Below are 16,528 nucleotides of genomic sequence, written 5' to 3'. Positions count from 1 at the left end.
AAGTATCCCTGAATGAATTAATTTTTTTTTACCTCATTTTAATTAAAATTTCTACCTCAGGAAATGCGCGCCACCATGGCACTCTATGGAAGCCGTCGCGATGTCACCATGGCGTGGGATCAGACGCAAGAGCGCTTGCAATGCTGCGGCGTGGACACTTGGCACGATTGGAATCGTTATGGACCCGTACCGGAGTCGTGTTGTCAGGAATTGTTTGGAGGACAACGCAAAGACTGTAGCATCTTTCCAACCATCACCAATCTCTATAGTCAGGGTTGTTTATATGTAACGACAAACTTCATACGCGATCATGCGGCGTTAATTGGTGGGACGGCAATAGCGGTGGCCATACTAATGGTAAGTAGTGTGGGTATTTTTTAATTGAAGCAATTTAGCTGATCTTTTTTTTTTTTGATTTTTATTTACAGATATTTGGCATGATATTCTCATGTCTGCTATTTAATATGATTGAATAGTGAAAGGCGTTGGGAAGGCGTGAAAAAAATGATGTAGAAGAGGACAGAAATAATAGCAAGCACATAACTAAACTGATTAGCAATTTAAAGCGCTTACACACACACACACGCACAAAAACACTTCAACACAGACACATACACCCAGCAGCGAAACTACTCGATGAAGCGTCACTGCAGAATGCATTCCATTTGCTGCTGGACACGCATGTAAAAATTCATACACAAAATACATACAAACATACATACACTTCTACGAAATATGCGCAATCGCACAAAAAACCGTCAATTCGGAATTTTTGTAACAAAATTTGGCGCCTGCGACGCCTAAAATTATGCATCCACACAACTCTATAAATGTTTGCTTGTAAAAAGTATGAACGAAATATTTGTTTCTTGTTTCATTTACCGTTCAATTTCATTTAGTTTTTAGTTCTTTAAAAAATTCTATAAATTTCAAGGCATTGAATTTTTGGTTTTTCTTAATTTACGTTGATTGCCTGTAAAAATTTGCGATATATGTAAATCGCAACTGAAGTAAAAAGAAAGTATTATTTACGAATTTGTAAGTGAATGTAAAAATATACACCCCGTGTCATAATTATAAGCGCACCACAAAATTACAAGTTTTAACAATTTGTTTTTTTTTTTTGTTATATATTTTGTATGCTCTTTATATAAAAATATAGGTTATTCTTTAACAAAAACTGTTCAACAAAATGTTTGAAACATTGGTAAAATTTCAAGCCTTTTGATTTGATTCGGAGTATGCAGTTTTGTAGCTCATTCAATTCTAGCTAATAAAGTGCAATTTAAAAGTAGTTGGCACTTACCATTGATTTTTGACATTTTTTGTTGGTGATGATGTCAGTAATTTTCTCCCATACGAAGCATGTTCAACGATATTTTTATATGAAAAAAAGTCAGCAATGCCTTCAAAAAAAAAAATGCCAAAAATCAATGATAAGTCCTATCTACTGTAAAAATCCACTTTATTGTACTAAAATTTAATTAGCTACAAAGTTGCTTACCCAAAATCTTTCTAAAAAATCGAATTACTCAAAACCTTTCTAATTAAAAAGCTTGAATTTCTACCAAAGGGTGTTGATTTTGCTTAAAAATTACACAAAGTTTGTAACTTGGATATATACGGTTTTGTTAAAGAATAAACTATATTTTGTTTAACAAAAAAAAAATTAAATAAAATAACAAAAAAAAATTCTTTAAACTTGTCAAAAAGTGTAGTGCGCTTATAATTATGACACGGGGTTTATATATCCATGTATATGTACTTTAGTAACTCTTGGCATTGTTATTAGGCGTGCTGAATATGTAATTATTTTTATTTGTAGAAAACGTATATGTAAAAAATGCAAGTGCACTTAAACTTAGGGATTTCGTATGAGAAGTGTATAAATGATTTTTCGAATTGGAACGGAACCACTTAATACCTTAAAATTTATTGAAAATGCGAAAAAATGTTCTAAAAATTTTGTTTCTAATTTCAAAAATCCTTTGTATACTTTTAGGCTGCAAAAATGTTCAATGTAAAAGCAGCTACTCTGCGCTAAAGCTCTATTCTGTGTAAGGTTTATTAGTTTGTTAAGTATCAATATACATAAATTTACATACGTTCATATTTTAGGTACTACTTAAAAATAAAAAAAATTTAAATTAAAAAAAGTAGTATGTACAATAGGTTCACATTAGGATGGTCCTTAAAATATCAACATTTAAATTTTGTATGGGGCATCTCTTTTTTTTTGTTCTACGTACAAAATAAAGATATTAACGAAAAATTAAAATTTCTTTTAAAATTTTTAGTTTTTGAAAACCTTGTTTTTTCTTTAAATCGTAAAAATTCGAAAAAATTTGTTACTTCAAATGTGATATATGTATTTGAGAAGTTATTGAAATTTACTCATATAATTTCATGGACTTGCTGAGTTATTTATAGTTGGTTAAATTTAAAATTTTGTCTTTTCTTTGCATTTAAAAGTTTTTTCAAACCCTGTTACGCGACCGCAATTTTTATTTTTATTTTGGTGAGGTGCCCCATGCTGTTGCTATTTTTAAGGATCACCCTAATATACAACTATTACTTATGCTGTATAAACTCGGTTAATAGTACAATTGAACAAAATTAGATTTCATTATACATAATATTATTAGTACTTAAGCTTTATCAACTGGCGAATGTATTCCATCCAATTATACCCACTATGTAATAAATATTTTTTCCATGATTAAAGACTTGAATGCCTAAAAAATATGTATCTTAATTTAGCAGCAGTAATTCAAAATATGTAATTTGAGCTTTTATTCTGTAATAATTAATCCGTCCTATGTAATCTTACTTTTAAATGTACATACATATGTACTCGTAGCAATTACAAAGTTGATTAATAAATAAAAGTCAAATAAATTATTGTTAAGCACAAGAATTATAGAAATTTTTATGAACAAGTTTAGGTTTGGACATTTTTTTTCCGAGATTTAAAATTTGTTAAGATAACTCTTTGTTTCCTGCCCATTAAATAAGAAGAAACCAATTTGATCAAGTTTGTACATAAGTATGTACATATATGAGAATTGAATACGATACTTTATCAAATGCCTTGCTGAAATCAGTGTAAATGACACCTGTGTGATTGTTCAAGTTTGTGGTGAATTCACCCAATGAAACTTAAGGCTGGAAGCCAATTGGAGATACGATATGAAGATATTCCAATTTCCAATGTGGATTTTCAGATTTTACCTTAATTGGCGAACCAACCCATTCTCAAACAAAATGACACAGTTTTGGTATGCAGTTCTCCATTTGAAAAAAGCTTAGATGTCAATTTAAATTCAAACCTTGGAAAAAATTTCGGAGAAAAATGTTTTTTTAAGGCTTACATATTTCAATTAACTGATGAATTGAGTTGAGTTTTTGAACAGGTAGCAACCCTCCTACATGTAGTTTAGAAATAAAACCTTTTTGACCCCATTTTTATTAATACAAAAAAATCGGTACTATTTTTCCATCATAAAACCGTGCGACAGTAAATTTTACACGCAACAAATAAAAAAGTCTAAGTTCGGGCGGAGCCGAATAAGTATTAAACATATGAGGGATTCACAACGGTATCGTAAGTGTCGTATTGTTGTATGTCGTAAATTTCTTAATTTCTTAATGTATAAGGACGATTAGGTATTCAAAATGTCTTATAAAAATTGTATCTTGAATATCCTGGACATTTTGCAATCATTAGATATTTTTGAAAAAATTATATGTTAAGGACTAATATACACTCGATTGCATACTAGAATTAGAGTCGTCCTTCTTACTTTATTAGCTTAAAAAAGTAAAATTAATTATAAAGGCATTTTTAATACCTACTCGGCCTTGTGACCCAAAAAATTCAAATTTTTTAAATTCTACAGAATTTTCTCTTTCACTTGGTACCCATATTGTTATTCAACATTTTTTAAATATTTTTTGGAATAAATTATATTTTTGAGGCTACAAAGATCTTGAACAAAAAAAAATATCCTGGCGTCAGAGAGAAAAACCTAAAACGCAGTTTTACTATATTTGGCCCACAGTTTCTTGAGTATATTGAGTGCTTTGTGTGTTTCAAGATTTTCATGTTTATGTCGCATGGTGTAATTTAAAATCTATTATATTTTAAGACCTACTGTTGGAAATCTTGAAATCTAATAAGCTTCATACAGCCAGTTAGAAAACCGCGACCTTTTTATGTGGGGCACTCTAATATATTTTATATAAAGAACTTCGCAAATATAAACACCAAGAAAAAACCGACTAAAAAAAATATCAGTTTAAATCAATTTAATCTTTATTTAATTTTTTTTGTGGTGAGGCACCCTAATATACATACATATATATAGATAAATACCAAATAAAAAATACAGACTAAAAAAAGCTCTATTTAATGCAGAAAATTGCCGCTCTAGGTAACAGCGAAAACGATCAACATTAGATAGGTACAAGATCATGGCATCTCGAAATACACATTTGAATAAAAACAACAAACAAAGACAAAACGAAAACTAAATTTCTGCGCCATTTAATTCGCTTAGCAAATCTAAAAGTTTTTTCTGATGCTTCGCTTTGGTCACACCCAAGCGCTGAAAGTCCTCAGTGCGTATTTTCAAGAACTGCTCCAAATCCAAATTTTGCTCCTCAAACGCCTCCACGTACTGCTCCAGGCCGACGCTGCGCAACAAAGTCGACACGTTCATGGTGCGATCGAGCAAATTCGTGTTGCTGAGATTTTTTGATGCATTAATGCCGTTGTTGTTGTTGTTTTTGTTCGTGAATGTAGCATTCAATTTATCCGAATCACTGCTGCTATTATTGCTGTTACTGCCACTGTTGTTGTTATTGTTGTTGTTGCCAAAGCTCCCAAGTATTGCTGCGCTATCGGGACTTGCGATTTCAATGCTGAAATCTGTATCCGAAATTGTGGTAGAATTTAAAGTGAAGATTGGCGGTGAGTCGCTTACAAAATGTGAATTGGAGAAGCTCTTCTGGCATGGTTGTTGTTGTTGCTGTTGTTGTTGCAGCGGCAGCGCCGATTTTTGATGCGTACCTTTGGGGTTCTTAGATGCTTTGAAGATTTCGTTGTTAGCATTGGACATCATCGGCATGGATATCGGTATGCCTTCCACAGCGACACCGTTAACCAGCGTCTGCGTGCCTTCGGTGATTGGTGACAGGCCAGGCGATTGGAAATTTTTTATTGTCGGCGTAAAGCAACGAACACTGATGCGATTCACAATTAGATTGTGTGTCTCCTGCAGGCAACTCGAATCGAAAACCATGGTGGGTGTGACCTCATACTTGAACTCCATCACTTCGGCCAGCGTGGGCGTTTGACAATCTTCCATCATTTTGGAAAAAAAAACGAAAAACTATTTATGTACTCAAAATTAAAAAAATATAAAATTTGAATTTTTTTTTAGTTAAGCACATTTGCAATACACTGCTCACTAGCAATGACGATACAAACTAAATGTGGATTAGTGCAGTTATGTTGGAATGAATAGCAGCGCGCGATGGAAGCCGTTAGGCATTGGCGCGCTGTCATATTTGCTGTCTGTGCGTTGGAGATTGTTAATTGAAGAGTTGATTTTTTGAGTGCTAAATTAATTTTGTATAATCTTGGTCTGTAAATATGTATGTAATAAGATTTTATTTTTACGGAAATAATTGTCACTCGTTAAAAAATGTAATTCAAATTATTTAATAATTATTATAATCAACGTTATCAGTACTGCACCGGTCGTTCGATTTAGAAAAATGAGGTGTAAATGTGTGGAAAGGTTTATTTTTTTCGAAAAGAGTTGCCACTTGTTAAAAATAAGTTCAAATCATTTAATATGTTAAATGAATTAATACAAAATGGGTATTAGCCGGAATTTTTTTGAACAGCTTTTATTTCTTAATTACATGTAGGAGAGTTGCCACCTGTTCAAAAAATAAAATTCGATATGTACTAATGCAATTAGGTAATTGAGATATATATCACAAATTGGGCGTTACACGAAAGAAATTTAGAAGATTCAGAGTTTAATTAAATGATACACAAGTTTTATGAAATTTTAAAAAATTTGACACCGTAGTCGTGTTAAGAACTCTTTACTTTAAACATTAACAATATTTTTTAGGTGTTGAAAAAGGATTTCCACCTGTTTAAAAGGTTAAGTTCAAATTGTTTAATAAGTTAAATTATCAGAAAAAAGAAGGCTACCAATGGAAATGGGTTTGGTGTTGCCACATGTTTCAAAATTCAAATTTATCTGGAATTACGGCAATTAGTTAATTAAAATATGTATCAAAATATGGGTGCCGAATGAAATAGGTTAAAGCAGGTTTTGGTTTGAAAATTTTGTAGAGAGTTACCACCTGTTTGAAAAGGTGAATATAGAATATTTTCTAGGTATTTGAAAAGGTTTATCACCGTTTTAAAAAGTTGGGTTCAAATTATGTAATAAGTTAAATTAATTAATAAAAGATGTGTATTAACCGAAATGGTTTTGGAAAGGATTTATTTCTGAACTATATTGAGAAGAGGTGGCAAGTATTTGAAACATAAAATTCAACTGCTACAGCCAACCAACAATAAGCGAAACACAGAGGTCTGAAGTTCCTCAAGACTCGGACCTGGAAAGTGTCGTCTGCGTTGACACGTTGGCGTAGAAGGACGCTACGCTCTCCGGCAAAACCCGAAGATGCTTCTTCAGAGGCAACGAGACGGGGGGGATGAAGGTGAAAGCACGATAAAAGGCAGCCCTTAAGGTTCATACAAATCTAGTCTAACGAAGGAACAGGAAGAACGAATGGCTTGGGCTACGTCCGGAATGGAAACCCCTGCGAATGGTTTCATTTATCAGACCCGCTGTTCGCAAACCACATTGAGGAGGCCGTGATGAAAAGGCAGCGATCCTTGGAGAGCGATACCATGACTCTTGGAGAAAGGCTGAAGTCCAAGGTCGACGCTATAAAGCCTAACGTCGGATGGGACGGCGAAAAACTCGCAACGTCAAGGTCTGCGGCGGAGGCGGCCAGTAAGATTGCCAGGAGACACATGATCGTGACACTTATTGACCAAAGCAACCCGCTGGACCAAATGTTACGAGAGCGGTGGAAGGTGGTTGAAATGCAACTACTGGAAACTCTCTTCTCGAAAATGGAAGCCGACTCAAACTCACCCCTGGCCAGCATTTGACGGAGTAGGGTGGTTTCGAAAATATTGAATGCAAGGACGACCTCTCTCTGGCATGGATAAATGATGCAGAAAAAGCGCTTCAAAACCTTTGGGAAGGGGGCATCCTTGGAAATTGTCGACAATGTCGCGGGAGCACAGGATTACATCCTTCAAATAAACAAGACGGCAGAGGACATTCTATACGAAAGGATTCCCTTGCCCCAAGAAATGCCACCCAATTGACAACAATGAAATCCAACTGACAAAACGCGAGAGGTGGAAAAGTATCTAGGCCTAGACGAGATCTTGAACGCCACTCTAAACCAACGTTATGTGGAGTGGTTGACCTGGAGAACGCACCCAACCAGGGGAAGGAACCAGAGATCAATGCTTAAGGTCCTCCAGACAAACCTCCACAAAACGATGTGGCCTTAGTACAAGACCCTTGGATAGCCTCGAGTAACAATGTCTTAGGACTAAGGTCTCAAAACTACGTAGCATACACCCCGATATATCAGGAAATATCAATGCTAGCGATTTCGTATTCTAGAACCTTCTTGTAGGAAATTGAAAAGTTTGCCATTAATATTGTTTCTTTAGCTCTTGTTATTTATGAAAAAAATTGGGTTTAGTGAACCGTACTACCTCGCTGATGGGAGTTAGGGTTACGCCGCAATGCGCACTTTTGTAGAGCATTCAATTCTGAGGAAACCCTATCACTGACCAAGATTATACCATAAAATGCCTCTGAGCTGTAGAATTTTGAAGAAAAAAATCAAAGTTAACGTGTATTTGCACGCATTGGTCGAGCACTGGAAATTTGAAATTCGAAGCTATTTACGACTGTTACGTGAAAACTTGTAGACTTTCGAAGTTTTCGAGGCCGTTTACAATTTACTTTGTTTAATACTTTATTTAATTTTGTATGGCAGTTACTAAGTGAGTACTTTAACAAATATTTTTTCTTAAAACTAAAAAATTTTAAATCAAATAATTAAATGCAATACAAATGCTGGACGAAGACATGTAGTAGTACATAGTTAACTCCGCTTTTCCGCTGATTAAAATTCAAACTGAGCGACACGCCACACAAGCGCACATATCACATTGACCGCTGCTGTTACCAATCCGAACTCCATGTGCATATTCCATCGCCCGTTCGCAGCCGACGTCTCTGCCCACCATTCCCAAACGCCGCCATGTAGGGCAGGATCACAGCGCGGATCACTGTAATCCCGACGCGCACTCTCCACTGCGCTCTCCCTAAACTGTTCCACCTCCTGTGCCAACAGCTGTACCTGTAGCGGATAAAGTTTGGCTAAATTATAACGCTCGCAAGGATCCTTTTCGATATCGAAGAAACATGGCTCCAATAACGGCTCACAACGATACACAGCCTGTGTGTAATTCTCCTCGTTGTTGGGGCATTGATGCGTTGCTTGCGCACGCAATCGTTCCACTTGTTCCACGCTGAGCTCATCATTGCCCAGCACGTGGTGTACCTCTGAGGAGAGCACCTGCTGCACATAATATGGCGCGGTGGGGTCCTGCTCTGTCGTTGGTAAGTCACCCAACCAGCCATCGTAGAGACCATTGAAGCTCGTGCCATTCACATACTTTAGCGTGCCACGTGTGAAAGCGCTATAGCCGACGTTGTCGTCCAGCACGTGAATCAGGCGTCGCGGTTGCGCTGCACCATTTTCGCTGAGCACGCGCCATAAATTAACGCCATCGAGTTTCATTTTTGACGGTAGTTCAATGCCAGCAGCGCTCGTCAATGTGGGTAGCCAATCGATGGCGTGCACTACTTGATTGGAAACATAGCTCTGTTGCTGCAACAGTGGGCTCCAAATCAGACCAGCGGAGCGTATGCCGCCTTCCCAAGGTGACTCCTTTTGCTGTGGTCGAAGGTGTTAAATAACAGTTAATTTCGGTTAATTTATTTGTTGCTTAATATGTATACTTACGCCGCGGAAGGGATGATTGGAGCCAGCATTCGAGTGTATGCCGACAGTGGGTGCACCATTGTCTGAGTATAGCAGTACGATTGAGTTGTTAAGCATAGCTTTGTTGGAGAGCGCACGTATTACGCGGCCAACGCTGTCATCCAGGCGGGAGATCATGCCTAGAGGAGAATTTGAGACATATGTAAATATGTAATACAAAAAGCACCGTTTAAGAGATTTAGCACAAACTGGAATTGGAACTGGCCGCTGAAATCATTGTCCTAAAAGTTTCGATAAAAAATCATGTTTTTCTTCAGTATTCCTATCTTTTAGCAATCGATTAAAAAACTAGAAGCAATTGTAATACGAACGTTCGAAAGTAAAAATCTGTGTGCATTTATCGGTCTAAAAAAAGGTGGGCATAAATTTTTGGTAATTTAAAAAATGGACGTACATTTTTGGTCATTTAAAACCCGGGCGTAATTTTTTGTTCACCCTAAAGTGGACACTGATATTATGTCGTTTGAATCAAGAACCAACATTTTGTGTCACACGTGTGCAGACATTTTTTTGTCTATATAAACCGGACATGCATAAATTCTTGCTTATTTGAAAATTGTACAAAAATAGTTGGTAATATAATGTTTTTTATTTCTGGTATGTCCAGATTTTAAGCAATATAATCTTTTGGACATATTTCCATTTTTGGTATTTTAAAAATTTGACATAAATTTGTTGTCATTCAGAAAATAGATAAAGTTTGGTTATTTAAAAACTGCACATAATGTGTGAATTGTTTAAGAAGTGGAAATACTTTTTTTATTTTTTAAACAGGTAAAAAAATTGGATATAATTTTTGGGCAACTAAAATCTACGCACACATTTTTTATCATTTGAAAATTGTTGGTTATTTTTAACTGCGCACACATTTTTTTTTATTAAAAACTGGACATAAATTTTTGGCCATAAAAAAACTCGTCACAATTTTTTGGTATTTAATAACAGTATATAAACTCTTGGTTATTTAGAAAAGGACATAAATTGTTGATTAAAACTGGACATACATTTTTGGACATCAAAACATAGACATAATTTTTTGGCATTTAAAAAGTGGACATATTTTTTAGTAATACTAAATGGGACATAGTTTTCTCGTACCTAAAACCAAAACATAAATTTTTGGTAACTTAAAAACTGAAAAAAATTTGAACATATAAATTTTGGATTATTTTAAAACTGGACACAAGTATTGAGTTTAAAGAGCGGGCATGGGTTTTCTGTCATAAAAAAACGGGAAATACATTCATGGACATCAAAACACAGAATTTTTAGGAAGAAATATATTTGTGGTTATTTAAAAACGGCGTACGTAAAAATGGCGTGGAAAACTGGGCATAATCTTTTGACTTTGAAAATAAAACCGTTTACATGTTCAATGTTTACTGTTCAGTTTCATATTTGTAATTCAATAGTCTGTTTCTATATTTTAACGTTCATGGAATTTAACTCTTTCTCATTTGATGGTTTTTTCGTTTGAGAAAGCTACAGCAAACCTCGTTTATCGACCGCATATTACCCGGATTAGTGCACCTAACTTAGTTTGTTGTTACCAAGTTCTCTCTCTAGACGAAATCGGCAATCTTCAGTTTGGTTGAAAAAATTTCCTCCAAATTCTTGCTAACGAATCTTCAAAAAGCTGCCTAATATGTATATTAATCCTTCCACCCACCTGCATAAGTGCGCCTCTTCACATCACTGATGTGCGAAAATTTCTCCACCTCCTCTTCAGGCGCCTGCATTGGATTATTCTCATTACCGGTGTGCACGGCCAAGTGGCTCATTAGCAGAAACAAAGGCTTTGCCGCCGCATCATGTTGGTAGATAAGGCGCTCCGCTTCCTGTGTGAAAACATCAGTTGCATAAAGGCCATCAGCCTCAGGCCATGGCGACAAGTCGCGACGGAAATCCAAGCCGGCCGAGTAATTGCGGTCCTAACGAAGAAAAAATTTAACAAAAATACTCGTAAGTCTTTGAAAAATAATATAAAATTTCGGATTAAATTCATTTTAATAAAATTTAAAACTCAAACCATAGCCATTAAATTTTCTGCAGCTTTCCACTCACCAGCATATGCATTGTGTGATTGTAGTAATCAATGTAGCCGGAATAGTAGCCGAAATGATGATCGAAACCGCGCAATGTAGGCGTCAATTCTTTGCGCCAGAAACCCAAATGCCATTTACCAATTAAATTTGTTGCATAACCGGCATCGTGTAATATTTCGGGCAGCAGACGTTCGCCGAGTGGCAGCCCCCACGGCTGATCGTTAATGATGACGGAGTGTTGCATACCTAAAAGGCGAATGTCGTTGATTATGGAGGAAAAAAAGAAGAATCTTAGATGCGGCAAAAATCAAAAGTTGAGCATAAAAAAATATGTGAGGCAACTGTACCCTTTTATGACAAAAACAAAGGCTGTAAAAAATGTAAGGATTAAAAATTAAAAAAAGGCATCGCCACTGTATTGCCTTTTAATTAAGCGTGGCATTTTGTGTGCGCTTTCGTTAAGCCACTTCAATTAATCCTTTCTCCCGCCACCAGACTCACTTAGCTATGCATTACAAATACATATATGTATATCTACTGGCGCTACTGGCGCTACTGGCATACTACTCACCTGTATGTATTGGATATTTGCCGGTGAGCAACGACGCACGCGACGGTGTACACAAATTGGGCACATAGTGACGATTCAATATGATGCCATTGTAGGCGAGCGCATCAATGTTCGGTGTTAATATCTGATTCGAGCCATGAAAGCTGACATCGTTAAAGCCCTACAAAAGGTAGAGAATATTTGTAAGCGTTTGAGTACACGGCGTATGAGTAATCTTGTTGAAAGTGAACAGAAATGAATGAACGAACGTTTCTTGCTCTCATGAAGTGCGTTTAGTCGTGCAGGGTATATTAAAGCTGCGTATATGTGAATTGTAATCTCTTTTAATTAAGAGCTTTACGGAAATTTTTTTTTGCCGGCCAAAGCGCTTAAGTATTAGGAAAGTAGTACGAATTCTTTATTGCATTGCGTAGAGAATTTGTAAATTGAAATTAAAAAAGAAAACGTCAAATAGCAAAGTAAACTACCAGCTTTTGTAAGGGTCGAGGTACGATTAATATTGATGTCAAGGTGATATATACATATGTAGTTTAAGGGAAAATGCGTTCGATTAACTTAGTTCGGGAATCTTTAAATAGCCCAGGGACCTTAAATAATGAGGCGTATTCTTGTTTTCGTACGATTCAAAAATTTAAAATTTTTGTATAGAAAAGTAATGGAAAATTTAAAATTTTCAACTCGTACGAAAACAAGAATACGACCCAATGAAAGAGAAATTGTTGCGTGCAAACTCCTTACCAAGGTGTGTTAAACAAGGTGTGAGTGACAACTCAGGTAGGCTCCCTTTTGAGGTAATATTATGCCAAAAAATATAAACAAGCGATTCAAAATTCATAATTTTTTTTTCAATTTGACTTTATAGGTTCTGGTTCTTCTGAGAGCAATGTCAAAATCAATCACTCTTTGTTGAATACATTTTGCTCCTTACTACTCAGACTTCTACTCTCTCACATATTTCTATATTTTAAAAACGCATTTCTAACTAAATTTTAACTAAAACTGACCAAAACTACAAAACTTTATAAGTATAAGGACCTTTTATGTTATTATTTTTTCATTTTTTTAAGTAATTTCACGCAAAAATTAATTTCAAATCTCACTAACTTTAAACTTCACTCCGGCCTTGGCTTACCTTGGCCAGGAGCGCAGCTGGAGATAACTCAAGGATTCCTGTACGACTGATGACTTCACTGTGGATATCACCGCCGGTTCCGTCCACGGAGTCCATCTTGAAACTAATCGGACGACAAAACTTCGCGCTGAGCACGTCTCAATGGCAGGAGGTGTCTTTGACCCCCAGCAAGACGAGGACCAGGAGCGATATGCTGGTCGCGGTTGACCAAACGTCACTCGACAACATTAAGTTCAGGGAGGGCAACCTTAAAGTTCATATAACTGGTGACAGGCCACAAGCCTTAAGGGAGGAAGCTGGTAGTGGTGCAAATTAATTTCCATCACTCCACTTTGGCCTCCCTCGACTTGATGAATATCAGCATTGACAAAAATATTGATGTGGCCATGGTCTAAGAGCCCTGGCTTGTAAAAGGTAGGGTCACTGAGCTAGGTATGGACGGCTACTGTCTGTTCACCCCAACGACGGAAGGTAAGATAAGAATCTGTATACTGGCTAAGAAGACTTTTAGTAATATGTTTTCTTTTAGCCCAATACAGCACTGGATACCTCACGGCGGTGGTATGCGAGCGCAGGCGCCGGCTTAGCTTGGTGCTAACGTCCTCTACAGCCACCTCAAGTAGTTCACCAACTAGTGTCACGTGGACTGGATCTGGTAACAGACTGCAATGCGAATGGCCACCATGACTCTACCTTTGATTTTATCGTCTCTACTAACCTACTAGTTGTATGCAAAAATGGTAATTAGCCAACGTTTGTAATAGCATTAGAGAATACGATTTAACACTGACCTCGGATTCGACTACCAGCAAGGTTATTAATTGGAAGCAATCCGACAAGTGTTTATTTTCGGACCATAGTAGGATACTCTTTAACATTGGCTTTGAGATAGAATTATCCAAGGCAGTTAGGAGCCCTAGCAATACGAATTAGGAGAGGTTTGCTATGATGACATCCTTTTTAAGCTAGAATTGACTCAAGTTGAAATTAGACGTGGGACTGCCAACATTGATCGATCGGTTGACCGCCTGACTAGGATACTAACTAGGCCACGCACCAAGCCAAAAGCTGTCTGGTGGAATGCTGACCTAGACAGCGTAGATCGATGGGTTGGAGGATTGGGAATACCATGGGAAAAGATTTAACAACTACAAAAGTAAAATTAGGGCTAAAAAGAAACATTCCTGGCGAAAATTTTGTGGTACATTTTAGCCAACAAATTAAGCATCTAGGCTCAGCAAGATACTTTCTAAAACCGATTGGGCAATAGGAAGCATCAAGCGGCCAGATGGCTCATGGACCAACTCCTGCCAGCATTCCTTGGAAACCTTGATGGGCGCACTCCACCATAAAGGCTGAACATGAGCTTTTACTTCCAGCCACCACAAGTATTCGTAGCAGGTGCATCAGCAAAAGGGGTCCTTAGGCTTAGGGAATCAAAATTGCGGAGGCAGGCCAACTATGGGCACGCATCGGTCTTGGAGGTGGTTAATAGTGGACGGCGCAACACAAACTAGGCCGACTAAGATGTCGAAACTGATTACCTCACGTTATCCTGGGACTTTAGTTTTAAGATTCCCTGTCAGGAACCGTCACTATATTCGTTGACAGCCAGGCGGACAGGACAGGCAGTTCGGAAATGCCATGCAACGTTGGCTTCACTGAGTCACGTCGAAACCTTTCTCTGCTGGGTTCCTGGGCATAGCCGATTAGATGGCAAGATACGGCTCGGAAATGAAATTAGCGAAGCGGATAGCTGCCTACTGCCACCGATTTATTTTCTTCTAAGGCGGATTGAAGACTACTCAACAGCTTTAACTAATGACCTATGCATCAATCGGGGCGCTCTCCAAACAAGGCATCTCAAGCATTTGGGAAAACGCTCTTTTAATGCCTTGGGGGGACAGCGGAGGTGAAAATATCGAAAATCCACGACTTCATCTGGTATAGTAAACGGTTTGAAAGACTTTATACAGACTTTAACCGCAGTTAAAAATATGAGCCTCCTCCTGACACTCACAGAGGGCATTCACAATGGGAAAATTTGCCTCCGAGTGGAAGTACCTAACCGAAACTTCACTCGCGTCAAATTCTTCCAAAGTAAATATTCGGTTTTCTCACGCCTATTTCACACATCACTAACCAATTACGGTTGAGGTGAATATTAGTTAAGAATAAAATAGGTGGTAAAACTCACCATATCATCTATCAAAATGATAATTATGTTTGGCTTTGTGTTGCTTTGCTGTTCACTTTGTTGCTTTTCGCTTTGTTGCTGCTGTTGTTGTGGCGTGGGTTGTGTTGGTTGCTGTCGTGGTTGTTGTTGCTCTGTGCTCACTACTTCCGAGTTAATTGTCGTAATCGCAGCCACGTGATGTTGCTGATTGAGCAATGCCGGCAATAGAACGAGAATTGACAACAAATAGAATGGGCCAATCGAGCGACGTTGGCGGCCGACTGGATATTGCATTTTGTGCTTTTGTATTTTTTCTATCGTTTTATACTTGTACGAGTGTTGTGTTTGCAGTTTGCAGGTGGATTTGACTTTTTAGTTCTGCAGTGAGTTGTGCAAAATAATTAATTTAATTAGTTGTTACACTCTTTAAGCTGTTAAGGAAATTAAGTTAGGAAATGTTTGGTAAGAGAATTTTAATACAAATAAGTGCAGCGCGTCAAAATACAACGGCTACGCTGGCTTGGTCATGTCGTACGAATGGACAGAAAAGCTCCAGCTCTGAAAGTATTCAACGCGGGTCGCGATGGTGGAAGATGGGGGCCCCCACTGCGATGGAAGTGGAGAAGGACTTGGCTTCACCTGGCATTGACCGCGTCAGTTGGCGCAGAAGTGAAACAACTGACGTATTGCTTTGGACTCGGACAAAATCGCTTAGACGGTTATAGCGCCAAATATGAAGAAGAAGAAGAAGAACCTTGTGCGTCCCAGATGCATTTGCTCAAGCGAGGATTGGACCAGACCCAACAGCAATGTATGTCTTGTCTGGCAAAAGATTCCGTTGGTTATTTTTATGTAACTTGCTGACTTTAGCTTTTAGAAATTGGACAGATATGGGAGCATTGTACTTTCTATCAAAACAAAACCAGTTGTTTAAATCATTTTTGGGTACTCGCACTGTTTTAAAGTTTGCCGTTTCCCAAGTCCAGACATTTTTTATCTTTACACTAGCTTTCATTTTGACTAATTCTAATAACAGTTGATTTGTTTATTTTAAACTCCATCACACATCACTTTAACTGAAACACCACCTTTTAGTTTTTCCAGAATACTGGTAAGTGTGGCATGCATAAACCAAAAGTGTTATACGTACTGAGGTTAAATTATTTGGAAGTTGCACTTATAAAGGCTAAAAATTTTTGTTTTAGTGACTAGCATTAATCAAGGAATTCCACGTATAGAAAGTTGCGGTTACCCTGTACGCACTGCAAATAATTTTGATCGGATAAACGGAAATTAGGTTACGAAAAATTATAAGGCTCAACCTATGAAAGCCCAGATTTTGAGGGGGTATTCAGAATTTTAAGGGCCGGTTACTCAATGTCTGGTAAACACTAATCTTCGGTTAAACA

At 37.3% G+C, this 16,528-nt stretch overlaps 3 protein-coding genes across 13 annotated transcripts in view; 1 reads left to right on the top strand and 2 right to left on the bottom strand.

Moving 5' to 3' along the window:
* LOC118739437 (CD151 antigen-like) overlaps positions 1 to 2,151 on the top strand; it is a 42,638-nt gene extending 40,487 nt beyond the window's left edge. For both annotated transcript variants that reach the window (XM_036470752.1, XM_036470751.1), the window contains 2 exons: positions 61 to 357; positions 429 to 2,151. In XM_036470752.1, the coding sequence (XP_036326645.1) occupies positions 61 to 357; positions 429 to 476 (345 nt within the window). In that variant the 3' untranslated portion in view covers positions 477 to 2,151. The remainder of the gene's footprint in view (positions 1 to 60; positions 358 to 428) is intronic.
* Positions 2,152 to 3,992: 1,841 nt separating this feature from the next.
* On the bottom strand, positions 3,993 to 5,677 carry LOC118739435 (putative uncharacterized protein DDB_G0277255). Its single transcript, XM_036470749.1, has one exon. It carries the CDS (start codon positions 5,370 to 5,372, stop codon positions 4,530 to 4,532), a length of 843 nt encoding a protein of 280 aa, XP_036326642.1. The 5' UTR covers positions 5,373 to 5,677; the 3' UTR covers positions 3,993 to 4,529.
* Positions 5,678 to 6,892: 1,215 nt separating this feature from the next.
* The window catches only part of LOC118739430 (arylsulfatase B-like), a 23,065-nt gene continuing 13,429 nt past the window's right edge, over positions 6,893 to 16,528 (bottom strand). For 9 of the 10 annotated variants that reach the window (XM_036470734.1, XM_036470733.1, XM_036470737.1 and 6 more), the window contains 6 exons: positions 15,141 to 15,497; positions 11,812 to 11,971; positions 11,260 to 11,486; positions 10,865 to 11,126; positions 9,157 to 9,314; positions 6,895 to 9,087 (listed from right to left, as the gene is read on the bottom strand). In XM_036470734.1, coding sequence (XP_036326627.1) covers positions 8,251 to 9,087; positions 9,157 to 9,314; positions 10,865 to 11,126; positions 11,260 to 11,486; positions 11,812 to 11,971; positions 15,141 to 15,413 — 1,917 coding nt within the window. In that variant the 5' untranslated portion in view covers positions 15,414 to 15,497 and the 3' untranslated portion in view covers positions 6,895 to 8,250. Of the gene's footprint in view, positions 9,088 to 9,156; positions 9,315 to 10,864; positions 11,127 to 11,259; positions 11,487 to 11,811; positions 11,972 to 15,140; positions 15,498 to 16,528 lie in introns of all 10 variants that reach the window. The other variant, XM_036470742.1, reaches the window with a different exon arrangement.

The sequence above is a fragment of the Rhagoletis pomonella genome, unplaced genomic scaffold (assembly GCF_013731165.1).
Source record: "Rhagoletis pomonella isolate Grant_MI unplaced genomic scaffold, Rhpom_1.0 Rhpom_scaffold_00005, whole genome shotgun sequence".
NCBI lineage: Eukaryota > Metazoa > Arthropoda > Insecta > Diptera > Tephritidae > Rhagoletis > Rhagoletis pomonella.
The sequence above is the reverse complement of the archived record's forward strand: the minus strand, read 5'-3'. Positions and strand labels throughout refer to the sequence as shown.

Coding starts and splice junctions, on each gene's coding strand:
- LOC118739435 (XM_036470749.1), bottom strand. CDS start 5,372: ATGATGGAAGATTGTCAAACGCCCACGCTGGCCGAAGTGATGGAGTTC.